We start from the raw sequence: 26,230 nt of genomic DNA, 5'->3' as shown, positions 1-26,230 counted from the left end.
CGACACAAATACTAATTTTACAGTAAAGGTAGGTAGCATACAGTAAAAGGCTACAATCTTATTTTATTATTGGATTTAATTATTTTCTGCATACCAATTTTTCTACATTGAATTCAAAAGCACATGAACAACTCTTCTCTCCAATGCAGCAAATAAGACATTTTCATCATGAGACAAATAGTACTTAAGTACAGTCCCTCACCTATTGCGGGGGTTACGTTCCAAAGCCCCCCGCGGTAGGTGAAAATCCGCGAAGTAGCAACCTATATTTATTTTATTATTTATACATATTTTAAGGCTTTATAAACCCTTCCCACACTCTTCTAAACCTTTCTCACTCTCTTGTTAACCTTTCCCACACTCTTATAAACACTTCCTATGCTCTTAAACACTTTCTACATTCTTAAACACCGCAGACCAACACTGCACGTAGCGATCAGACGTCGATGTGTCTGCACTCGCTTTGTGAAGGGGGGCAGCTGAACTCTCAGCAGAGCAGAAATGGACTTTGTGCTGCTTCTGCCAAAATGCCTGCTTGTCGCTCTGCGCGTTCGGAAGGAGGAGGAGGAGGAGGAGTGGGGGTGTGAGGGCTGAATGCACGTTCGCTCAAACCCCCCTCCCCGGAGGCGCAGTATGCTCCTGCCACTTCGCATTGTCAAGGGGGTGGGGAGCTGAATGAACGCTAAGGAGAAGTGGACGTTGTGCTGGCTTTGTGCTGCTTGTCGCTCTGCGTGTCAATAATTTAAAAGCCTGTACAGCACCTATTTTCCTGTCTCACTGTCTTGTCTTGTGTGAAGTTAAAATGTTTTATAATAGTGAGATGTTACTCATATCCTTAGCCCGACATCCACTTATCATATGTGTTAACAAAGTGTGTTTTATAAGTTTACATGTGTTTAAAGCATGTGGGATGGGTATTTTAAGGCTTAAACTATAAAAATGTTTGTTTATATGGTCTTTCTATATCGCGGATTTTCTCCTGTTGCTGATGGGTCTGGAACATAACTTCCGCGATAGGCGGGCAATCACTTGTATTTAAAAACCCGCGAAGTCATGAATCCGCGAAAAGTGAACCGCGAAGTAGCGAGGGATTACTGTACCAAGCTTTATAAAACACTGCGAATGATCACAATCATTTTGTTATTTTATACATTTGTGTGCAATTTGTTTCTATATAGAGTTGACATTTGGAAAAAAAATGGTATCTTTCTCTCACACTGCTACATTTCTTACAAACATGTTGAATGTTTTGGCGGCACGGTGGCGCAGTGGGTAGCGCTGCTGCCTCGCAGTTGGGAGACCTGGGGACCTGGGTTCGCTTCCCGGGTCCTTCCTGCGTGGAGTTTGCATGTTCTTCCCGTGTCTGCGTGGGTTTCCTCCGGGCGCTCCGGTTTCCTCCCACAGTCCAAAGACATGCTGGTTAGGTGGATTGGCGATTCTAAATTGGCCCTAGTGTGTGCTTGGTGTGTGGGTGTGTTTGTGTGTGTGTCCTGCGGTGGGTTGGCACCCTGCCCTGGATTGGTTCCTGCCTTGTGCCCTGTGTTGGCTGGGATTGGCTCCAGCAGACCCCCGTGACCCTGTGTTCGGATTCAGCGGGTTGGAAAATGGATGGATGGATGGATGTTGAATGTTTTGTGATCTTCTGTACATGTTTCTGAAAATAACCGTCTTTCTGATTAGACATTGTGAGTCGTCGTCTTCTTTCAGCTGCTCCTGTTAGGGGTTGCCACAGCGGATAATCTTCTTCCAGCCTGCTAGTTTACCAACTTTTGTTCTCATAATCCGTCTGGGCGGGTTTGTTACCTAATGTTAAGTGTGAATTGACCACCCCTAATACATACTCCGCTGATACACACCATGTCTCTGTCCATTGTCAGCTTTTCTTGAAAAAATATTAATAACAATTAAAAGATTTTAGCAAGTTTTCTGCCTTTCTGAATGGATTATCTGACATATTTCGGTATGTTCAGGTACTCAAGACTTTGAACAACACAGATTTGGTTTGCCTCAATGATCTGTTATGTGATTCCACAATACCCCTGTATATGCTAAGCACCAATATTTACAATTTTTGTACTTTTGGAGCAATTTAGAAGCTGTATATAATCCTGGTGAATTTATGTTTGCATATTATTGTAGCTGAGTTTAAAATAAAAATACGTAACACTTTGGAATTATTATTTGAAAAGATGATGAAATTTGCACAAACGTCGGAGCATGGCTACATCACCAAAATTCTTCATTTTACTTTACTCCAGTTGGTTAAAATGGTGATTAAATAGATTATTGCATAATTTCATCTGTTGTTACTTTTGGTCAGGTATAGCGAAATAGAAAATTGAAAATAAGGGCACTATTGTTGCTGACATATTAATAAAAAAAAAATAAATAAAAAACAAACTAAAAGCATATGTTCAGCAAATGATGCCTACTGTTAATGTTTAATGCATGCCACACCATCATATATGCAATTTTTTTCCATCCTTATCCTGTTCAGGGTCATGATGTTTAACCTGGCAGCAATGGGCACATTTCCAAATGTGCTACCCTGTGTGGTAAGTACACAGGTATACTGAAGCAGACACCTACTCTGTCCCACACACTCATGAATGTAACTGCTATTACCATTTACTGTATACTATCTGTGTGGATAGCGCTTTGAGTACTGAGAAAAGCGCTATATAAATGTAATGAATTATTATTCTAAAGGTATAAACAAATCATCTTGGTTCTCTTGTGACTCTGAATTGGGCTCGGCAGGTACGGAAATAGATGTAAAGTCTGGTTGTCCATTTGGAGATGTTTAGAAGTTTGAGAATGTGTCTTATTTCTTGCTTAAAGTGATACATTTTGCCAGTGAAAATTAGAATTTTCCATGTGGCATCTTCAAAATATTATGACTTTTTGAGATTGGCAGAATAATTTTGAATTTTACTGTGATTGGTGCACCTGTAATTTTTGTATATACTGTAAATCATTATAAGTTTCATAAATTTCAAATCTTAATATATATTTTTCCTCCCTACATAGGTTGTAGAGTTACTGATGAAATTCTGCATTTGGTACCAAATATTGATAACTTTAGACTTACCCTCAGGGCTATTAAATTATGGGCAAAGCGTAAGTATTCATTTTATATTTATTATTTCTAGAAATATTCAAGGAATTAATGTCAACCTTATGTGCAGCATGTAGTATGCATGTATGAAACAGTATGTTTCCAGTTTGATTTCCTCTTAATTGGTCAAATCACAGGTCTCTTCAATAAATCTGCCACTGAGGAAAAATAGGTTTTTAACAGTTGTTTTGACCTGTTTGTACTTACTTATTTTAACTTAAAACCTAAGATGATTACCATAAACCTCTTTCAAGGTATCAACAAAATATTAATATAATTGTTATATTGCTTCGGTGTAATTTAGTTTTGAAATACTGAAAAGGCAGCTGCAATTCATATAATTTAAACTTTAGTGAAGTGTTTAAGCCATGCCCTTTATTTTTTGATCTGTAATTTTTAGAATAATATTTACCCCAGGTAGTGTGCAGTGATGGTGGAGGAAAAAAAAATATAATCTCATTCACTGGTCAAGAGTCTTGTCTTCAGTTCTAAAGTGCAAGCACTTGTGATGGAGCTCCCTATTTTTGGACTACTTCCTTTTTCCAGAGTTATTTATTTAGCAATATTTTAGCAAAGAATATGTACATGTTGTGAGCATACAACTGGGTAACTTGTCATGTGGATTATGCAACACAAGTAACAATTAGTTTCAAGGATGTTTTGTGAATTGTTGTCCAGTGTTGGTCACCATATGCTCCTGTCCAAGAAAACACGAGATATAAAAATATTTCTTGACCATTACTACAAACTGCCTGGGTTAAGGAACACAAAGTTTCATTTTTTGTGGTTGGGAGTATACCTTTAACACTAGAATTACCAGAGCCTACAAAAAAACTTGTAGACCCATCCCACCTTAAATCGCTTCGCACCTCCCCATCAGTGTCTTTTGTTCTGTAAATGTGATGATAAGCAGCAAGGAGCAAACCGCCTACTATCACATCCCCTCCACCGCAGCACAGTTTTCTCAGCTCAAGTCTGTTTACCTGCGTGTCAGTTGCTTAGAGTTGTATAAAGTGAGAAGTCAAGCAAAATGACACCTTTTATAATTGGAAATGTTTATTTGATATTTGGACTTCAGGCTTCACACATTAAACACGTCATGTCTGCATTTTGTCAATTATTACTAAAACATGAAAAACGTTTATAAACACATCGTTAAAACAGATTGTTGTAGACACGGAATACACTTGAAATGCATGTGTTCCAAATAACCATATAGTATTTAGGTGTCATTTTTCTTGTCTTCTCACTCTATACAACTCTAAGCAACTGACACACAGGTAAACAGACTTGAGCTGAGAAAACTGTGTGGCAGTTGGAGGATGTGATAGTAGGCTGCTGGCTCCTTGCTTCTTATCGACACATTTACAGGACAAAAGACGCTGATGGAGAGGTGCAAAGCGATTTAAGGTGGGACGGATCTACGAGTTTTTTCGTAGGCTTTGGTAATTCTAGTGTTAAATATGCTTCTGGGTGCTTACAAGGACCATTTTTCAAAATGATTAAAAAATGTGTTTTTTGAACAAATGATGGGTCAGTATGCGTTGATTGTAACATTGTAGTATTCTGATGGAATGCTACAGTGGAACAACTGAAATTTAGGGTATTTCTGTTCATTTAGGAAATCTGATGCTTTCCATTTCTGCATTGTGTAATGGCAAAGGCACTTGACTGTAAATCACAAGGTTTCTGGTCGAGTTCCTGACTCACAGTATGACCCTAAGCAAGCAAGTTACTTAACTTGCCTATGTTCAAAGTATATAAAAATGTGTGTATTTATAATGATAACTTGCTTGGTAAGTCCCTTGGCAAAAGTTTACAAAAACAAAAAATTAGTAATAAAAATGAGTAATTTGTACTTCCTATGTTAAATGATCTACTTAAGAACCACTTGCTGCCATATATGTGCCACCTTTTACTGCAATGACCTAATGATTTATGACATTTTTGTGTAATTTGCTCATGTCTCAAACTGCTGTTCCTTATACTTTAAAGTTGCATGTTTTTTGACATATTGGACATCCTTGAGTAATGAGTTATAAACAGATATTTTGGTCATGTAGCTATCTCAGTATCATGAAGGCATCTGTAATGACAGAAGTGTGGATGTTTGATTACTTAAAACCATTTTGGAAAAAGTAATGTAAATGGGGCTTGTGCTATCCTGATAACAGATTGCTTTAGTGAGTATGTTTCTTTGTGTCTGTCTTCATTGGATGGTAACATCTTTTCCAGTTTAACTTTATACTCATGTTTCATATTTATATCCTTCTTAATAAAGGCATTTGCAACTTCCCTTCTCTTTTTAACCATAGTACATATTAACATAATTCCAGAAGTTCTTTCTTAAAATATCTAAGCAATTCCATGAATTTAAAGATGTTGAGTTACTTGATATTGCCTGGGATAGAATGTGAGAAGGTTAAACACAAGTCCAGGTAATATAATACAATAAGACTGAGGGTAATAAAGGCTGGTATCTGTGGATTAATAAGCATGATTATCAAAACGTTTACTTATTTACAAAAAAAAAAAAAAAAAAAAGTTCAAACACTTCTTGCAGAGCTTTGTCACCACCCAAATGCAATGTACATTCCAATATGGGAACCTAAACATAAAGGCTTAAACAAATATAGTATTGGTCATGTGTGAATTATTCTAATTAACTTTTGCTAAATATGTTTTTTGGTACAATACTAAACATACACATCTTTCCAATTTCATAATTAACATTTAGTCTTCTAATACTTTTTTCATCTAATTTAACATTCATGAAAAAATATCTAAAATGTGACATACTAGTAGATATTTCTAGGGAAAAGTTAGCATTATCTGAAACCAATATGTAAAACGGCATACATGAGGATTTCTTACAGTGAAGACCCTTTGTATGGAAACACTTGGAGGCAACTTGCAGAGCAAGAACTGTCCGTCTTTTGTCTTTGTTCGGTTTATTATATGACACATGAGTGCCTTTCAAGCAGATAACATCTGCATGTATTCCTTATAGTAATTCTTTGATCAGAAACAAATTCCTGATTATCTAAGCTTTTCAAATTTTTGTATTTTATATGTTAAGGATAGAGTCCATCAATCGAACTACCAGGAGCATTTTTTATACTGAAATACTGTATCATGATTTTTATATTGTTAACATTATAAAGATGTCCAAAATGTAAATTTTATGGAACAATATTGTATTTTCATCATTAGGGCAACTAATTAGCCCATTTCTGAGCCAAATATAACAAAGCTGCAAAAGTTAAGGGTACTATGATCTACAAAATATTAGTGATACCTGTGTTTTCTTGCATTGTCTGAGCAAGCACCATAAAGTAGTCCATAACACAAGGAGCTTGAACATAAATACAGCAACAACATTTATTTATGTAGCACATTTCCATACAACAGTGTAGTCAAAGTGCTTTACAAGATGACAAAGAAAAAGTTCCAAGAAAAGAAAAACCAGATGAGGCAATTTATATTAAAGAATAAGTAACAACAAAACAAGGTAGGGTCAAATGGCCAGGTGGACAGAAAAAAACAAATAAAATTCTCCAATTAGGCTGGAGAAAAAAAAAACATCTTTAGGGGGTTCCAAGGTCAAAAGACTCCCCAGTCTCTACTGAGCATGCTGCCTAACATAAATGTTCCTAAATCGATCATCTTTGTTTTCATGCTTCACATGATAGGACTCTGCTGCAGTTGGTGGTGTAGATAGATGAGACACCTGCCTTCATTACGTCAAATGCGTGGCTATACGACATAGACCCACTGGGAATTGCAGCTGTTTAAAATGGAAAGGATATATTAAGACAGAATGAGAGGAATTAATGTTAAAAGAAAAATCCTCATTTATATCAGTCCCACTCCTTTTGGCCCCAAGCCACCCAAGCCGGGCTGTCGTTGATCTTCAATCTGCTCTAAATTATCCTGTAATATTGTAAAGGGGATGTAATGGTTGACATCCTGACTATCAGTTTCCGTGACTACTCACTGTCCCTAAGTATTCCTCAGATTTTAACAAATATGTACATCTATTTTTAAATGATGCTGAGCATAGATACGCGGAAGTTTACTATGGGTTAAAATGCATTTGTTTTAAAGGTTTTTTTTTTTGTTTTTTTTTTAATGAGTGCATGTTTAAACACCCCATGGATATACTACCTATCAGTAGCCAGATTTGTAAATGTAGCAAATTAGACCCATTCAATAATCATCTTATTGTAAAACAGTTGAACCTATTGTTACAACGTTAACTGGTTACAGCTTCAAAAATTAGTTTCCCTTAGATTATCCATCATTTATGTATTTTTTACAGCTTTTACACTTTACGTAATCACAATGCTCTAATCCATTTATTACCATTTTCTTTTGTAGGTCACAATATCTATTCCAATATTCTCGGCTTTCTTGGTGGTGTTTCCTGGGCTATGTTAGTTGCAAGAACTTGTCAGCTGTATCCAAATGCAGTAGCATCTACCCTAGTGCATAAATTCTTCCTGGTCTTTTCAAAATGGTAAATGTTTACTGCACATTTTAGTAAAATGCATTAGTTAATCTACTTTTTAACTTATTTAAAATTATTATGCTTGGAAGTTCTTTTAAAAAAAAAAAAAAAAAAAAAAAAGTAACAGTAAATTTTTATACTTATGTAAAGCTGGCAAGATCCAAACAATTCTTGATTCTGAGTGATAAGGTTTTAATCATTAGGTTTTTATGATCTATTGTTAAATCACACATGATTGCAAAATAATCCTCCTTGGTCCACCCTTGATCATTTTTTCTTTTTTAAGACGTTTTCTAAACTAATGGTCCGTCTGAACTTATTTAATTTTTAATAATTTGATATTTTATTATCTTGAATTGATTATGAATAAACATACAGTACTTGGTATTTTTTCTGATTAATATTGTACATAGTTTGCCACACCTATCTTTACTTTATTCCAAGTGCAGGAAGTACTGTTTTCCTGAACAAAAGAGATTTTCAATTAAAAACATGTTTTGATATCCTTTGAACATTTTTCTCAGCATTTGTCGAAAGATCTGTGTGTCTGTTGTCTATATGTTTCTATGGAAACATATTTGTAAACCCTTTAATTCAAAATCATATGGATCAGTTCTCAACAAAGATTTTGAATAGCTTGAACTCTTCAGCGTTTAAGAGCCAAATAGATTTTCTGACACATTTTTATCAGTTCAATTTCAGGCTTTTACGTATCACATTTTTAAAAGCTGATGCCAACAATAGCAAGACCACTTCTTAGAAATTTTCAAAGTTTGATATAAACATTTAGGACTTTGAAAGAAAAACTGTTGTGAATTTTGAGTTTAATTCAATGTTTGAATTTTGAAATATTAACATTTGAAAATTTTAATTGCAGTAGTCGCAGCAGCTAAATTTAATACATAAATACAATAAAAACATATTAAGTCTTTATTAAATTACAGGATGTATTTTTTATGGCAGATACCCAAGTCTTTTTGTTTAAAATTGTTTTGCTTCTTCAAATTTTGAACTTGGCACATTTAGTTTATCAGTTAGGGGTTCCATCCTGGTGTGTGTAACGGAAGGCGCGGCATTCTATGCTGTTTATATTAATGTTAACATTTAAATGAAACCTAGTTACTGGTGAATTGATTTGTAAATCGATCAAGTTTAGGCCAAAAATTTAGTCTAATATTGCATATGTTACATATAAAAAAAAGAGTTGGCATTATCTAAAATATGAAAAGTAAACTTTCATATTGTTGAATCTTGAATAAATTTTGGTAAATTTGCACTGTATACTGTGCTTCTGTTGAAATCAATAAGTTATATGCTAGCTACATCAGTGATTTTCTTCCATGTCATGAAGATTTGCAGGTTAGAATTATTGTTTATTTTTGCAACTGTGTACCATGTTTAAAAATATGATGGCAATGCAGAAGATTTTTCTAATAAATTGGCTGTGATTAATTGGGAGATGAAAGCATTCAGTTTTGTGCCATTCTTTTGGATCATTTATGAAACATTGATTTTTACCTACATACTGCATTTTACTGTATTTAAAGCTGCTAGAGAGATCTTTTAACTCTGATATTATTCAACATTAGCATTTCTGTATTTATATCTTTTATAGGGAATGGCCAAATCCAGTCCTTCTAAAGCAGCCAGAGGATTGTAACCTCAATCTTCCAGTTTGGGACCCAAGGGTAATCCCTTTTTTTTTATTATTATTATTTATTTATATTCCTTTGTAGTTCTTCATACATATCCATACACATCATTACAAGGAAAAAGTAATTTTACCCGTTAAATCCTATTAGTTACTTTCACCTTTGTCCAGTTATCACATTGGAATGAGCATATCGGGATTCCTTGGTCGTCTTTTACCAAATGATTTGGTTTTGCATTAAATGAAAAAATGTCAGCCTGTCTCAATGGATAGCATTGTTAGTTTGCACTCCTTAGGACCCAGGGTCTCTTGCTAACTGGTGCTTTTAATGTTTGGAGTTTACGGGATCTCCAAGTGGCTTTCCTCCGGGAAGTCACGTTTTCTCTTACAGTTAACGTGTATTTGTTGGTAACTAAATTTGTCAGATACAAGATAGTGTGATTTTATGTATAATATGTGGCCTTTTTTAGTCAAATAATGAAATGGAGTTTATTAAATAGATGAATGGTATTGTAAACTGTTGGAAGAAAATCTGCTCTGTCTTTGCTAGTTTAGATTTAAGATTAGCATGTGTTATTTGGTGCTGAAACTACAAGTATTTAAGCCATCTGTGTTGTATTGATAGCTGAAAAAATAGATTGTTTTCTTCCTGCATGCTTCAGATAAAACATCTTCTGTACTTCAAGTCCAGTACATAAATGTGGTACACATTCCTGGGTATTGGCTCTATTGAAAAATTCTGTATAGTGAAATATCTCTCATTGCCTGTAAAGTACAGTGAACTTGATTTTTGCCTATCCCTCTTAGTTTGTACTGTACAGTAATCCCTCCTCCATTGCGGGGGTTGCGTTCCAGAGCCACCCGCGAAATAAGAAAATCCGCGAAGTAGAAACCATATGTTTATATGGTTATTTTTATATTGTCATGCTTGGGTCACAGATTTGCGCAGAAACACAGGAGGTTGTAGAGCGACAGGAACGTTATTCAAACACTGCAAACAAACATTTGTCTCTTTTTCAAAAGTTTAAACTGTGCTCCATGACAAGACAGAGATGACAGTTCCGTCTCACAATTAAAAGAATGCAAACATATCTTCCTCTTCAAGTCAGGAGCAGATGTCAGAGAGAGAGAGAAAAAAAGCAAACAAATCAATAGGGCTGTTTAGCTTTTAAGTATGCGAAGCACCGCGGCACAAAGCTGTTGAAGGCGGCAGCTCACACCCCCTCCGTCAGGAGCAGAGAGAGAGAGAGATAGAGAGCCAGAGAAAAACAAACAAGCACAAATCAATACGTGCCCTTCGAGCTTTTAAGTATGCGAAGCACTGTGCAGCATGTCGCTTCAGGAAGCAGCTTGCACAGAAGGTAGCAACGTGAAGATAATCTTTCAGCATTTTTAGACGAGCGTCCGAATCGTCTAGGTTTGCGAACCGCCCCCCTGCTCAATCCCCCTACGTCAGGATCAGAGAAAGTCGGCGCAAGACAGAGACGGAGAAAAGTAAGTTGGATAGCTTCTCGGCCATCTGCCAATAGCGTCCCTTGTATGAAATCAACTGGGCAAACCAACTGAGGAAGCATGTACCAGAAATTAAAAGACCCATTGTCCGCAGAAATCCGCAAACCAGCAAAAAATCCGCGATATATATTTAAATATGCTTACATATAAAATCCGCAATGGAGTGAAGCCGCGAAAGGCGAAGCGCGATATAGCGAGGGATTACTGTAGTTATATATAGTAGTAACTTCAAATGTATGTATTTCAATGGTTTTAATTTACAATGTACCCGTTTTACTTTATGGTGACTCAGACACTGCACACAAGAGCCGAATATAGCACCTTGTGTAAATTGAGTGCAGCTAGAGGTAGAACAGAACAAAGTTTCATAACCATAGACCGAGATGACTTAATGCCAGTGAATAAGACAGAGGTATAGTTTGAAAGGAGCATGTCTTACTGCTTCTTATCCTAGTATGGATGAAATGGAGCAAGAGTGCAGATGAACACTTATTACTGTTTGGTGAGATTGTATACAAGGCTAAATTTTAGAAAGTAATAGTATCGGAGGTGCACATCTCCCTCTTACTTGTTCCACAGCACTCTGATTTGAGAAAGAAAGAGTGGTCCTTTTTACACCATGTAAGAAAATAATAGATCATCAACACCCTACATAGATGGTTTAAATAATTGTTAATTCTTCCTTTTTTTCCCAAAAGGTTAATCCAAGTGATAGATACCACTTGATGCCTATCATTACACCAGCATATCCTCAGCAGAACTCAACATATAATGTATCTGTTTCTACACGTGCAGTTATGATTGAAGAGTTTAAACAAGGTAAGCAAATCCTGAAGCCAAATAGATTTGTTTAAGAAAAAAAAAGATAGAGCTATTGTATATGTTTTGGCCTACATTCCGTTTCTCTTATTAAAGAGTATGACAACCTGGTGGAATGTCTTGCAATGTTGTCAAAATGGCCTTCACTTTCTGCCAGATAGTCTCCTTGTAGCATACTGTCCACTTGCTTTGCACTACTTGCACTTCCACTATAGTTTTACTGGAACTTTCTACAACATGTCTGTAATATATTATGGGTGATGGTTTAGAATGTGGGTCCCCAGGTCTACTTTCTTGCTATTCTCTTTTAAACTCCTTTTATTTTGAAAGTTATTGGAGTTTGTACAGTTAGGTCCATAAATATTTGGACAGAGACAACTTTTTTCTAATTTTGGTTCTGTACATTACCACAATGAATTTTAAATGAAACAACTCAGACACAGTTGAAGTGCAGACTTTCAGCTTTAATTCAGTGGGGTGAACAAAACGATTGCATAAAAATGTGAGGCAACTAAAGCATTTTTTGAGCACAATCCCTTCATTTCAGGGGCTCAAAAGTAATTGGACAAATTAAATAACTGGAACTAAAATGTTCATTTCTAATACTTGGTTGAAAACCCTTTGCTGGCAATGACAGCCTGAAGTCTTGAACTCCTGGACATCACCAGATGCTGGGTTTCCTCCTTTTTAATGCTCTGCCAGGCCTTTACTGCAGCAGCTTTCAGTTGCTGTTTGTTTGTGGGCCTTTCTGTCTGAAGTTTAGTCTTCAACAAGTGAAATGCCTGCTCAATTGGGTTAAGATCAGGTGACTGACTTGGACATTCAAGAATTTTCCACTTCTTTGCTTTAATAAACTCCTGAGTTGCTTTGGGCGGCGTTTCATGATACATGATAGGTTTTTAATGGATACATACAAAGAACTACATGAATTAAAAAGAATGTGCTCTAGCAGGTGTGTTGTGCATAGATTTTCAAGGAGGTATACTGTATATCATTGATTTTGTAGTAGGATACCTTAACTAATAAAACCATTCTTCTGATGAAAGCTTGAATTATTATTGTTCAAGTGTTCATAAAGTTTTTTTTTTTTTTGACAGTCCCTGTTTTTGAATAATAGGAACAATTCCTATTAAGAGTGATATTTTTAAGTGTATTCAAGAACTTCTCCTCTCCATACTTACTATCCATTTGTTCTACTGTAGTTTTCAGTGGTCCATCCCTAACTTTTAAAAACTACAACAAAATATCCCTGATATGAACGAGGGCAATCCCAAAAGTAAGGTCTCCTATTTTTTTAGAAATACAAACAACCGTTTATTTTCTATAATATTTACATAATTTTAAAGGTTAAAGAATGATTTATTTTTCTTCATAATCGCTATTTCGGTTGATGCATTTTTGTAGACACTGTGGTAGTTTTAGAATGCACATGTCATACCAGCTCACCGCCATGTCCTTCAGGAAGCGTTGAACCTCATCTTTCACCTCTTCATCGGAGCAGAATCACCTTCCGGACAAATGTTCTTTCAACTTACGGAACAGGTGGTAGTCACTGGGTGAATTTCAGTATGACCGGCTGTAAACTCTCTACACCACTTGTGAACGTTTTTGACATCCATGCACGACTGTCCATACACTTCCGTCAATTGGCGATGAATTTCAACCAGTTTAATGCCTTTTGCGTTCAAAAATCAAATAACTGCGCGAACTTCGCACTTTGCGGTAGCGTTCAATGGGAGCTCCATTTCCAAGGGCTGCCAAGCCAAGATTGAGCATCCCAGCGAAGCCGCACATGCTTGTTTGGGAGTGGAGGAAGCACCAATCACAACAGTGTGGCCAACAGCCGTACAAACAGTTTCTCTACGTCCCCACCGCTTTGGAGACCTTACTTTTGGGATTGCCTTCGTATATAATGGAGGGGGATTAAACTTGTCTTACCATTGTAAAAGCACTGATATGGTTTTGTGCTTTCATAATTTCTCAGTGTATTTCTACTGATTCTAAGGGAGAAGACACAGTAAATTAAAATATCCCTGCAAATGAAGTGTAGCCATTTTCATGTGTCTTTCCTACTGCATTCTAAAACATTAAGATGTTGAGATAGTTAAATTTAAAAAAACATATTTTAGTTAAGTATACGAGGTGAGACACAAAAGTAACCGGACTGGGCTTGGGACTTTCCTGAAAAACCGTCTGGAGGTTGGCCGGATGTGAATCATAGAACTCTATCCCCTCCTACGCGCCCTCTCAAACCACCAACCGGCTAGGTATATCCTGTGAATAGCCCACTCAGTACTTGCACAACAGTCGCTACACTAGTTGCAGCGATAATGTCAGGTGAAAAAAATCGAACAGCAAATACACATCAAATTTCTCGTGAATTTTCTCTTTCCATAAAGCAGTTTTTTACTGACAAAAAGCATTCCTGTCCTCGATCATCCTCCCTGTTCGCCTGATTTTAGCTTCCTGTGATTTGATTTTCGGGATCAAAAAAAAAAAAAAAAAAGTGACCTGAAGGGAACATATATTTCTCTTTAATGGATGAAGTGAAGACAAAAATGGCAAGCCTGTTGAAGAGACTCGGGCAAGAAGACTTCTAGCACTGTTTCAATCAATGGAAGACATGTGTGGAACGGTGTAGAGATCAGGAGGGGGGAGTAGAGAGAAGGTGACAATGTTTAGAATGCTGTAATTCATCAATAAATATATATATTTTTTTACCAGTCCGGTTATTTTTGTGTCTTACCTCATATGTCAAATAAGAAAGCAAATTCATTGCTTTAGTTATATTAATATAAGAAGAAACACTAAGCATTTTAACAACATATTATAGGAATGCACTTTTTTATACATATCTTTCAGGATGGATTGTTATGTTTCAGTTAATTAGAACAACCTGAAAACTTAATTCACTGTGTTAATTTTTTATTTCTGTAGATTACCCGGTGTAAAAAATTCCACTTTGTCAAATGCAGTTTTGCCTTTATGCTGTTTAGATTGAATGTCTTTAGTGTATGAATTAACTATTGTAATGACTACAGGGCCATAATCAAGTTTACCTTATGTAGCCATTATACATATCTAAGTGGTGTACCATTGTACATTTTCCCCCTATTATGTCATGACAAAAAAGCAGCACAGCCCATCATAAATAAAATTTAATAGTGTGTGTTAGTTCTCAAATTACAGACTTGATTAAAGTGAATTGCAAAAAGATATGTGCTCATTTCTTAAAAAATGTTAAGCATATTTAAATTTAATACTTTTATAAACACAGTAAAATAATGTTTTAGTTCTAGTTCATAAGTTTGTGTCCTCATATGGTATGTTAGAAGTGTTTACAGAGATAAATACATTTTAAATATAAACTTAGTTTTGTTTGTTTGTGGATTTTGTATTGCTTTTGAAGTATTTTCTTTTCTTGATTTTTATGAAGAATAAAATTATTTATTGAATTAATATATTTGAGTTTCTTTATTTGGATATATGTATTTGAGAGTCCTCTGTGATTGACTGACACCACGTTCAGAGCCGTTTACTGCCCTTGGGCCAAGTGCTGCCACACCGTGGCACCCGTGACCCTGACAGTCTGTTGTGATGATGGTATGATAAATATATTTATCAGTACAGGGCGTCCTCGGGTTACGACTCGGTTCCATTCCTACTACAGTGATGTAACCCGAATTTTGGTGGAAGTCGAAACACACCCTAGCCTAAGTTACTTACCTATCCTAAAACATTTGCAAAATCATAATCTAGTACATAAAAACACAACTAAGCCACAGTAAAAGGACATAAATGTACTGTACACTGTACTGTAGTAGCAGAAAAAAATGACAAAAAATGAGTGTTAAAAAAAATTCCTTACCTTTTATTCCTTCTGATCTCGTTACAATGTCTAATTTCACTTCCATCGTGATGGTTTTCCTCTTCTTCAAAGCACTACCATCTGAAGACCCTGACTTTCGTTTAGGAGCCATGATAAGGGCCAAAAAGTCGGTAAACAAAGCAACACAAACGAAACTCATGTGCTGCGTGCAACCAAACTAGTTCACCATCTCCCTCACTCAGACGCCGTGTACTTGCCGCGTGCAGCCAAACTAGTTTGCCCACGTAGTCTGTAAGTACAATGCTAACGAAACACTCAATTCCCCATTTTAAGTTTTTATGGCAGTGAGCATTGTAAACTCGAAACGTTGTATGTCGAGACGTTGTAACCTGAGGACCCCCTGTATAGACTTTTCTTTTTTCCAGAAATGTAGGTATTTATACACTAATTTTTAAATCCACGATACTATGTATATTTAAAGAACATACTTTTAACAAGGAGTTTAGTAGACATTTTAGAATTGTACATTAAAACTGAAATTATTCAATTTTTGGAAAAACTGATTCTAAACAAATTTGTCTGATAATTTTATAATAGTGAAAGGTATATTCCAAGATAAACAGCCTTGTGATGGTGTACTCTGAAAAGATTCTCTATAAGGTAAATATGAAATTTGTCTTGCATGCTACATGGGAGACATTTTGTGTGCATGTGGCACTTAGGAATTCTTTTCTCTTAAATGTCCTTCCGACTGTGAGTCAGCTATATCTTTTTTGCTTTGAATATCATTACAGTTGTGTGGTGAAGTAACAGTGAATACATGACAGTCATCTTAAGAAATACAACATACAGTGGGTAAAATAGAAAGTGTGTATTCTACTTAAAAAGTAAAACTCCAAGCCTTGCCGTATTGTAATGCTCTTTAGAAGCAGCATTTCTGTATTCTGTGTTGTTGTAGCAGTTGTTACTCCAGCTGTTGTGCTGTGTACTTAAAAGTTCCCTAAATCCTTTTTGTTTTCCTCTATTTTTTCTTTATTATTCCTGCCTGTACAAATAAAAACATAACAGTCACACAATCAACAAAACATGAATGTATCTAGCTAATCCGTATTTTGTAAGTGATATTTATTTTAAGCAGGTTAAAAAGCTTGTAGAATATAAGATCATCCTAAATAGGCTATGGATTTTGTACTTGCAGTGGTACTGTCTAGTCTTAAATAACTCAAAAAGCTAGCTTCTTTAGTAATACAGTGACAAAAATTTAAAAAAAAATATTTATGTATGAATTTATATACAGTGGAACCTCGGGTCAAGACCGTGATTCGTTCCAAATCTCTGGTCGCAACCCATAGGATTGTATGTAAATACAATTAATCTGTTCCAGACCGTATGAACTGTATGTAAATATATATTTTTTAAAGATTTTTAAGCACAAAAATAATTATACCATAGAATGCACAGTGTAATAGTAAACTAAATGTAAAAACATTGAATAACACAGAGAAAACTAACATTGCAAGAGTTCACGCTACAGCCTTACGAACCGCTCACTGTAAACCCTTTTTTTTTTTTTTTTTTTGAGTTTTAAGCGCAGGGTAAAAAAATGAACATTTGAAAATCCTTAATTTATACAAAAACTAACCATAAACAACCAAAAAAACTAACCTTGTTAGTTGAGAGTGGGTGGAGAGGAGATTACAGTTTTTAGGTAAAGTCCCCCTGCGCGATGGACGTCTGACCGAGAACAATGTGCTATACAGGGAGAGACTGAACAGGTGCGTAAATCACCGGCGCGTACAAACTGGATGGGAAACGAAATAGAGCACAAAGAGTTCACAGCGAATGCACAGGGAGAGACTGAACATGTGCGGAAATCATCGGCGCATACAAACCGGAAGGGAAACTGGTTTGTTTGTTGTCTGAGTGTGTGGTCGTGAACAGATGCAAAAGTTTGGCGATCTTTTTGGTCTTAACCCGATTTGTACGTGTTCCGAGACATTCATGACCCGAGGTTCCACTGTACACCATTCATAACCAAGAAAATAGAACTGAACCAAAGCAACATTTCTGGAGAGTGAACTAAAATCAGTCCCAAGCAGACCTCAGCTTGAGAGCTTCTTTTTTCAGTCTGACTACAAAATTAGTCCAATACTAAATCATAATTTCTATATTTTAAAAACCACTGCTTCATAGACACTATTTGGCATTTAACTTTATGTTAATGCAGTTACAACAAAGTAACCTTATTCTTACAGCGGTAATTGGACCATCCCAAATGTATCTTATTTTTTTTCCTCAAAAGTTATATATGGTAAATATTTTATCATCTCTTTAAATATTTGGTATGTGGTCAGTTGGAGTAATATCTTTGTCCTCCCAAGAGCTGACCAAATGCAATAACTTGCCAAGCATCATGCCTTCCTTATGAATGGTTTAGGTATAATGAAGAAAGTCCATCAGTTATTGGGCATAATGTGCTTTACACTTTACTGATAAACAGTGTACAGAAATCTTGTTTTAATCATTAATGTGGCAATACATACAGTTGTAGCAATAAAAGTATGTCTTAGAGCATCGTATATCTTTTCATTATCTAGTCAGTTAATTATTCAGTAAATGCTTTTCAACATCTGAGGTTTTTGAAATGGTCACTTACATGTCTAGGATGTTATCACATCATTCACTAGTTATTGCTTAGTGAGCTCAATATCACTTAATGAAACCTGTCTGTTCCATTTACTGACTGAACTCACAAAATTATGGCTTGGGCTACCAAGACTTTTGCTTATACATCCTCTTCCCTCACAGGATGGAGTCCTGTATCCCAAACCAGCAAAATAACAACTGTCATTTTGGTTGTGAATGTCTATATATGTTGGCTCAATGCTTTGGACATCAGCAATATTTTTAAATTTTGAAAACCCTCCATCATATCCAACAAATGTGATTTTTTTTTTTTTTTTGGCAATCGGTTCTCTCACTCTCTCTCTCCTCAGTAACCTTATTGATTTAATCTTTCAGAGTCATCTATAAGGGGAGCATTGATCTGTATTATTAAGCTTCGTGCTTCTAGTCTTTGACTCAGACTAGTTATTATTCCTTATAAGTGATAGTTTTTTCATATGTTTTTGACACATTTTTACCATTTTGTTGCCTTTAATAAGTCTGATGGGACTATGAATATCTGAACTACATACTCCCAGCTTTATCTATCAGTACAAACTCTATGCTCCTTTGCAGTAATATTTGTGTGAAGTCAAAATTCTTGAATGAATCCCGCATTTTAATTTTCACTTGGTTTAATTTCCTTCACAATGTGAATATTTTGTATATTTCTGCAGGTCTTGCCATTACTGATGAAATATTGCAAAATAAAACGGAATGGTCCAAACTTTTTGAAGCACCAAACTTTTTTCAGAAGTACAAGTATGTGTTTTGTTTACTTGGTTTTTTTTTTGTTTTTTTTTTTACTTTTGCCCAATTAGCATTGTAAACTTTTATATCATGATAAAATATTTAAGGGGAGTTTGAACTTTTATTTTTTGCGGTCTGCTAAATGAAACAAAATCTTGCAGAATTGGTAATTAATTAAGGGAATACTTTTTATAAATCCTTTGTGTTCTCCATATTTTTCAAAAATGTATAATAAAATGCTTTAGTACAAAATGTGCACCCTGTATTTCTTTTCTCAAAAATGCACTTTTTTAAATGGGGGTTGTGTGCGTGTGTGTGTATGTATGTATATATATATATGCGTGTGTGTGTATATATATATATATATATATATATATATATATATATATATATATATATATATATATAATATAATGTGTATATAATATACACTATAGACATGTTTCAAAAATAAATAGGTTAAAATATATCTTAATAAACTTTAATGTAAATAATAAACCTTAATGAAGCCTAAATTTATTTAAAATAAGTGCCTATTTTGGGATATCTGGGTGGAGCTGTGTGTAATTTCTTCAAAACTGACAGAATTTACATGAGGAAGTGAAACTGACTTTAGCTTGTCCCTACCTAATTTAAAGTTTGCTTGTATCATCACAGGAAGTTGTGTTGTCTGTACTGCAAATATAATGGGCATTTAGGCCATATACATCAGCTTAGCAAAATTATTTTGCATATTTGTCAAGAAAACCATGTCTCCTTATTGGTAAATATTATTCACAAGCTATTCTACTTGATTCGCCATTAAGTCATTATTTACATTATTTCTTGGTAATTATTTTAATTTAAATATATATTTCTGTAGTTAAACTCAGTAATGAACCTGAATCCAGCAAACCAAAAGATTTATATGAATGTCAGCTAAAATTGTTATTTATGCACATAAATATATTCAGTACTTTTTTTTCTTTAATCTTTTTGGCAACTGAAAGTATGTCACATTAATTAGTGCTTTCATTACTATTATTATATTAAATCAATAAAATTGAGCATATAGAGTATGTAGTTCTACAGAACTAGCTTCACTAGTAATAATACTACAAAATGCAATTATAAAAGAAGTTACTTGTTTGTATGTGATTATCTCCCCACCCTCATTTTCATTTTTTATTTGAAGAAACTTAAATTTTTGGTAATGCTTGCATGATTATTTTCCATGCTTTGTAATTTCATCACTGTATCATATTTTCAGTATTCCTACTGTTAATGTAATTTTGAAATAAAGTTTTTTTTTATGTGTCAGATTATTATGTTTTATTTAGTTAAAAAAGGCTTAAATACATTTTCTTCCTTATAGTCCCTTGTTTTAGAAAAATACTTTTATATATATAAAAAAAAAAAAAAAATAAGGTAGAAAATTCTGGTAATTTCTAACCCAGTTGTGAATGCTGGGAATTGAGTGTAAATTATTTTCGGTTTATTTCTGTTTCTTTTAGGATTAAAGCCATATAATACTCAGGATTATTGTGAAGTGATTTTTATTTTAAACTAGCAGTCCCCCGCGACTCTGCCCGTGTAGTAGTGAAACAGGGCAGTGAAGAGGGCCCTGTCTGGCTCCCCACTCCTGACGTCACGCTTTCTCCTCCCCTCATCCCACAGACTCTCTCGGATTAGCGTGAATGTATCACTCCTGCAAGCGAACTTTGATTTTTAGTTTAATAGGAGAAGTCACAAAATCAACCGGAATGTTCAAGCAAATAATAGAAAAAAACCTGATCTAAATCCGTTAAGTAGTTCTGTTGTGAAAAGCGGACAAACATACAGATGTTGGATTTTATGTATGTGTGTGTGTATATATATATATATATATATATATATATATATATATATATATATATATATATATATATATATATATATATATATATATATATATACACACACATATACTATCATTCTATATTTACCATTTTGTTTGTCCTTTTTTTCGTTCCTACTTTGATGTTCCCATGCACCTTTACATGTCACTTTTCCACTCAAATGCATTAATTTACAGCAAAAATTATTCATTTTGTCTATAGCTGTTGGTCTGCGCATATTAAAACATACACACTGTACTGTAGTACACTATACTATTCTGTATTTTACTGAGCAGTGTGATTTTTGCCCAGACTCCACCAGTCGAAGACCACATCTTTATCCAAAATCTTTTTTATTTTCCTTTTCCACAACACAGTCCCGCACAACTCACAGTGCCTCTAGCCCCAGTCACCTTTCTCCTAGGCCTTCTCTCTCCTTGTCCCTGGGCCACCTGTCTTCTCTCTCCAGGAGCATCGTCCTGCTCCTGCTCACAACTCCAGCTCGGTGATTGGAGGGAGGCAGCCCCTCTTATCCTCACCCGGATGAGCTCCAGGTGCTCTACCTGACGTCACGTCCTGGTGTGGCGGAAGCATCAGGAGAACACCCGGAAGCACTTCGGGTGACCCTGGAAGGATCGTCCTCCATGGGTGTGGCAGAAGTAAATAAGTCCCGGGCGCCATGAGGCTCAGGGTGCCCCCTGGCGGTGGATATGGGCCTCCACGGACTTGAGCCTCCCTGCTCCCCTTCTGTGGCCCTCTTCTGCTCCAGGGCAGTTGCCCCCTTGTGGCCCGGAGGACAAATATGCCACCTCTCGGTCCCTCCAGGCGTCCCGGCTGAGTCTGACCCCCAGCCATGTACAACAGCAGCCTAATTAAAATGTTTCACATCTTTAATTAGTCTGATATACGAGACAAGGAAGTTTGACACTTCTAGTGAAATGTGTCCGCTACTTTGAATAATAAAAATAATAAATTATTTGGTGCATTACAGTTAATAAAATTTATGTAGGACTAGCTGATTACCCAGTGGCTTCGCTCACTGAGTGCAAGGGGAAAAAAAATAAAATGTTGTATTTATAAAATAAGTTTAATTGCCAGTTTTATTTTTTCAACAAATAAAGAGCACTTACAATAACATAGAAATCAATATAAACATTATTAACATCATTATCATATGAGAATATGAAGTAATAAATAAGAAGCACATTGCATATAAATATAAATTATTAAACAGTAAAATCTTCTTCTATAATACGCTACCATGGCTGTTTGTTTGTCTGTCCATGATTTTAAATCACCTGTAGCTTGCAAACCGTTTCACCTATTGACTTGAAATTTGGTACACATATACTACGTGACGTCTACTATCCACTTTCGGGGTGATGATTTTATTACTCTTTTTATCTTTATTTTATTTTATTGTAGAATCAACTCTCGGCCGCGCGCAGCAGGGTGGCCGTGCAGTGGATGCGTATGGGTGCCGTTCTCATTCCCTACCACCTTCACTAATCATTCTTGAGGCAGATCGAAGACTTAAGGGCCAGATTAAGTGAAAGGTTAAAGAAAACGCACTAAGTAATTGCAACACAAAAATTAACTTAATCAGTTTTAATGCGAAAAGATGTCGACGAAAGAGAAGCAGCGTGCTGCTAGGGTGGAGTAAAGAATAGCTGCTCAGGAAGTGCTATAGCGCGAACTATTGCAGTGTTAGTTTTCTCTGTTGTTCAAGGCTTTCTCCGTGTTATTCAATGTTTTACATTTAGTTTACTGTTACGCTCTCCATTCTGTGGTTTAATTAACTATATTTGTGCTTAAAAACTTAAAAAAAAAATATATATGTTTACGTACAGTTCGTATGGTCTGGAACGGATTAATTGTATTTACATACAATCCTATGGGGGAAATTGCTTCGGATTACGACCAGAGTTTTGGAACGAATTATGGTTGTGAACCGAGGTTCCACTGCATAACTGACCGTGGGAGAAGCATGGATTTTAAACACGCGTGGAGTTCATCTGCTGGTGTCCCTCGTGGAATAACTGGTAATGTTTGACGAAAATCTCCTGCGAGTAAAATGACAGTACCTCCCATTATTTTGGTAGGATCTCTGAGATCTTGCATTGTTCGGTTCAAGGCTTCATAAGCTCTTTTATGTGCCATGGTGCACTCATCCCAAACTATTATCTTTGAATGTTACAAGACTTTTGCCTTTCCAGGGCCCTTGCGTATGTTGCAAATTGGATTTTCGTTGTGAGCGAGGTTTAATGGTAATTGCAATGCCGAATGTACTGTACGGCCTCCATCTAATAATGTAGAAGCGATTCCCGATGACGCTACAGCCAGAGCTATGTCACCATTCGCTCTCTCGGCAAGAATCTGGTTTATTAAAAATGTTTTTCCTGTTCCTCTGTGGTCATACGTAATTTCTGTTTCAAACGCGAAAAGAATTTTATATATATAGATTATAAATTGATTTTATTGTTGCTTTCATCACATCTATTTGTGCTGCTTTTTGTCAATGAATAAAATGAACCTTTAGTCACCAGTTCCCCTTTGTATACCCAAGTGAGTAGTCTTAGCCTAATTTTTTAATGCACTTGCCAAAAAAAATGTTAAATTGTGCTGTAAATGCTTAAATGTAATAAAGTTAACACAGCTTAATATGAGTGATACATTACAAAATGTAACAACACACATTTCCTCCAGCAGTTTGGTGTTTAGATAAATAAGAATGCAACTGAGATTGGATCATGATGACTTTTTGAAGAATATTCTCTAAACCGTTTCCTGATATGGTTGCTTTTCAGAGTAGGATCTTTACATTTCAAGTTCTGAAATGTTTTTGAATGGATACAGTCAAATGGTGTTTTTAATGTACATTTTATTTTTATTCCAAGGCATTATATTGTGTTGCTAGCCAGTGCACCAACAGAGAAGCAACACTTGGAATGGTAAGTAAAAAACTAAATTAGTGTGAATCCTTAAATGAATATACATAGCCAAGTAACACTGCAATAAACTAGTTAATGAGTGCAATACAAATAACTGTCTTAAAAAAAGTCCCTAATTCCTCAGAATTTTTTAGACTTTTTAATTTTATACTATAACAACTTGTAGAACTGTGGTCCATTTGGGTATGCACAGGTAAATAAAGATACCTGTTTGGCTTTTTTCTTCACAGGGTTGGTCTTGTAGAATCAAAAATTCGTATCTTGGTTGGAAACTTGGAAAAGAATGAATTCATCACATTAGCACATGTAAATCCCCAGTCATTCCCAGGCCCTAAAGAAGGAGGAGACAAGTAAGTCTTAAACTGAGAATACTATACTTGATTGTACACTTTTCAAGATCCTACATAACTTCAAAAATACAGTGGGTACGGAAAGTATTCAGACCCCCTTCAATTTTTCACTCTTTGTCATATTGCAGCCATTTGCTAAAATCATTTAAATTAATTTTTTCCCTCATTAATGTACACACAGCACCCCATATTGACAGACAAAAAAAAGAATTTTTGAAATTGTTGCAGATTTATTAAAAAAGAAAAACAGAAATATCACATGGTCCTAAGTATTCAGACCCTTTGCTCAGTATTTAGTAGAAGCACCCTTTTGAGCTAATACAGCCATGAGTCTTCTTGGGAAAGATGCAACAAGTTTTTCACACCTGGATCTGGGGATCCTCTGCCATTCCTCCTTGCAGATCCTCTCCAGTTCTGTCAGGTTGGATGGTAAACGTTGGTGGACAGCCATTTTTAGGTCTCTCCAGAGATGCTCAATTGGGTTTAAGTCAGGGCTCTGGCTGGGCCATTCAAGAACAGTCACAGAGTTGTTGTGAAGCCACTCCTTCGTTATTTTAGCTGTGTGCTTAGGGTCATTGTCTTGTTGGAAGGTAAACCTTCGGCCCAGTCTGAGGTCCTTAGCACTCTGGAGAAGGTTTTTGTCCAGGATATCCCTGTACTTGGCCGCATTCATCTTTCCCTCGATTGCAACCAGTCGTCCTGTCCCTGCAGCTGAAAAACACCCCCACAGCATGATGCTACCACCGCCATGCTTCACTGTGAGGACTGTATTGGACAAGTGATGAGCAGTGCCTGGTTGTCTCCACACATACCGCTTAGAATTAAGGCCAAAAAGTTCTATCTTGGTCTCATCAGACCAGAGAATCTTATTTCTCACCATCTCAGAGTCCTTCAGGTGTTTTTTAGCAAACTCCATGCGGGCTGTCATGTGTCTTGCACTGAGGTATGTGTGGAGACAACCAGGCACTGCTCATCACTTGTCCAATACAGTCCCCACAGTGAAGCATGGTGGTGGCAGCATCATGCTGTGGGGGTGTTTTTCAGCTGCAGGGACAGGACGACTGGTTGCAATCGAGGGAAAGATGAATGCGGCCAAGTACAGGGATATCCTGGACAAAAACCTTCTCCAGAGTGCTAAGGACCTCAGACTGGGCCGAAGGTTTACCTTCCAACAAGACAATGACCCTAAGCACACAGCTAAAATAACGAAGGAGTGGCTTCACAACAACTCTGTGACTGTTCTTGAATGGCCCAGCCAGAGCCCTGACTTAAACCCAATTGAGCATCTCTGGAGAGACCTAAAAATGGCTGTCCACCAACGTTTACCATCCAACCTGACAGAACTGGAGAGGATCTGCAAGGAGGAATGGCAGAGGATCCCCATATCCAGGTGTGAAAAACTTGTTGCATCTCTCCCAAGAAGACTCATGGCTGTATTAGCTCAAAAGGGTGCTTCTACTAAATAGTGAGCAAAGGGTCTGAATACTTAGGACCATGTGATATTTCTGTTTTTCTTTTTTAATAAATCTGCAACAATTTCAAAAATTCTTTTTTTTGTCTGTCAATATGGGGTGCTGTGTGTACATTAATGAGGGAAAAAATTAATTTAAATGATTTTAGCAAATGGCTGCAATATGACAAAGAGTGAAAAATTGAAGGGGGTTTGAATACTTTCCGTACCCACTGTATATTAATAATATCAAAGGAATAATATAAATGTCTTTTAAAAAAACAAAACATATATTTCAGTAACAATCTAAAATGAAATATATGTAATGTAATTCTCACCCAGAGGATTCAATTTTAGGAAACAGTTTAATTAGCTTAAAACATTAATTCAAAGTAACTGAAGACTAGAAAATTGCAAGAAGGATCAATTGGATGGCATGCATCTTGAACAAAACTTAATTTTCTTCATTAAAATAAATTTTTACATTAGAATATTAGAACAAACTAGATGACAACTGGCAATTCAGTCCAGCGAAGCCTGCCAGACCTATTCACTTGATTCTCCCATTAGAACAATCCAGATGAAAAATTGTTATAGGTAGATCATATGGGAACACACAATACTTAAAAAGATCCATTTTAGACCATATTTTTTACTCTATATCTTAAACTTCCATTTTGAAGTTTTAATCTAACAGTTACCCAACTTCAGATTATACAGTAATGTTTGCTTTTAACAAAAATATCTACATGTCATTAAGACAGAATATA

The 26,230-nt window shown here is 35.9% G+C and overlaps 1 protein-coding gene across 2 annotated transcripts in view; it reads left to right on the top strand.

Moving 5' to 3' along the window:
• Positions 1–26,230, top strand: part of papola (poly(A) polymerase alpha) — a 61,278-nt gene that overhangs the window by 10,927 nt on the left and 24,121 nt on the right. For both annotated transcript variants that reach the window (XM_051919794.1, XM_051919795.1), the window contains exons 8-14: positions 3,031–3,120; positions 7,499–7,637; positions 9,244–9,316; positions 11,490–11,610; positions 18,781–18,865; positions 23,607–23,660; positions 23,891–24,010. In XM_051919794.1, the coding sequence (XP_051775754.1) occupies positions 3,031–3,120; positions 7,499–7,637; positions 9,244–9,316; positions 11,490–11,610; positions 18,781–18,865; positions 23,607–23,660; positions 23,891–24,010 (682 nt within the window). The remainder of the gene's footprint in view (positions 1–3,030; positions 3,121–7,498; positions 7,638–9,243; positions 9,317–11,489; positions 11,611–18,780; positions 18,866–23,606; positions 23,661–23,890; positions 24,011–26,230) is intronic.

This window comes from Erpetoichthys calabaricus, chromosome 16 (assembly GCF_900747795.2).
Source record: "Erpetoichthys calabaricus chromosome 16, fErpCal1.3, whole genome shotgun sequence".
In the NCBI taxonomy this organism is placed as follows: Eukaryota; Metazoa; Chordata; class Cladistia; order Polypteriformes; family Polypteridae; genus Erpetoichthys; species Erpetoichthys calabaricus.
Note: the sequence above shows the minus strand (reverse complement) of the source record. Positions and strands in the feature narration are given on the sequence as shown.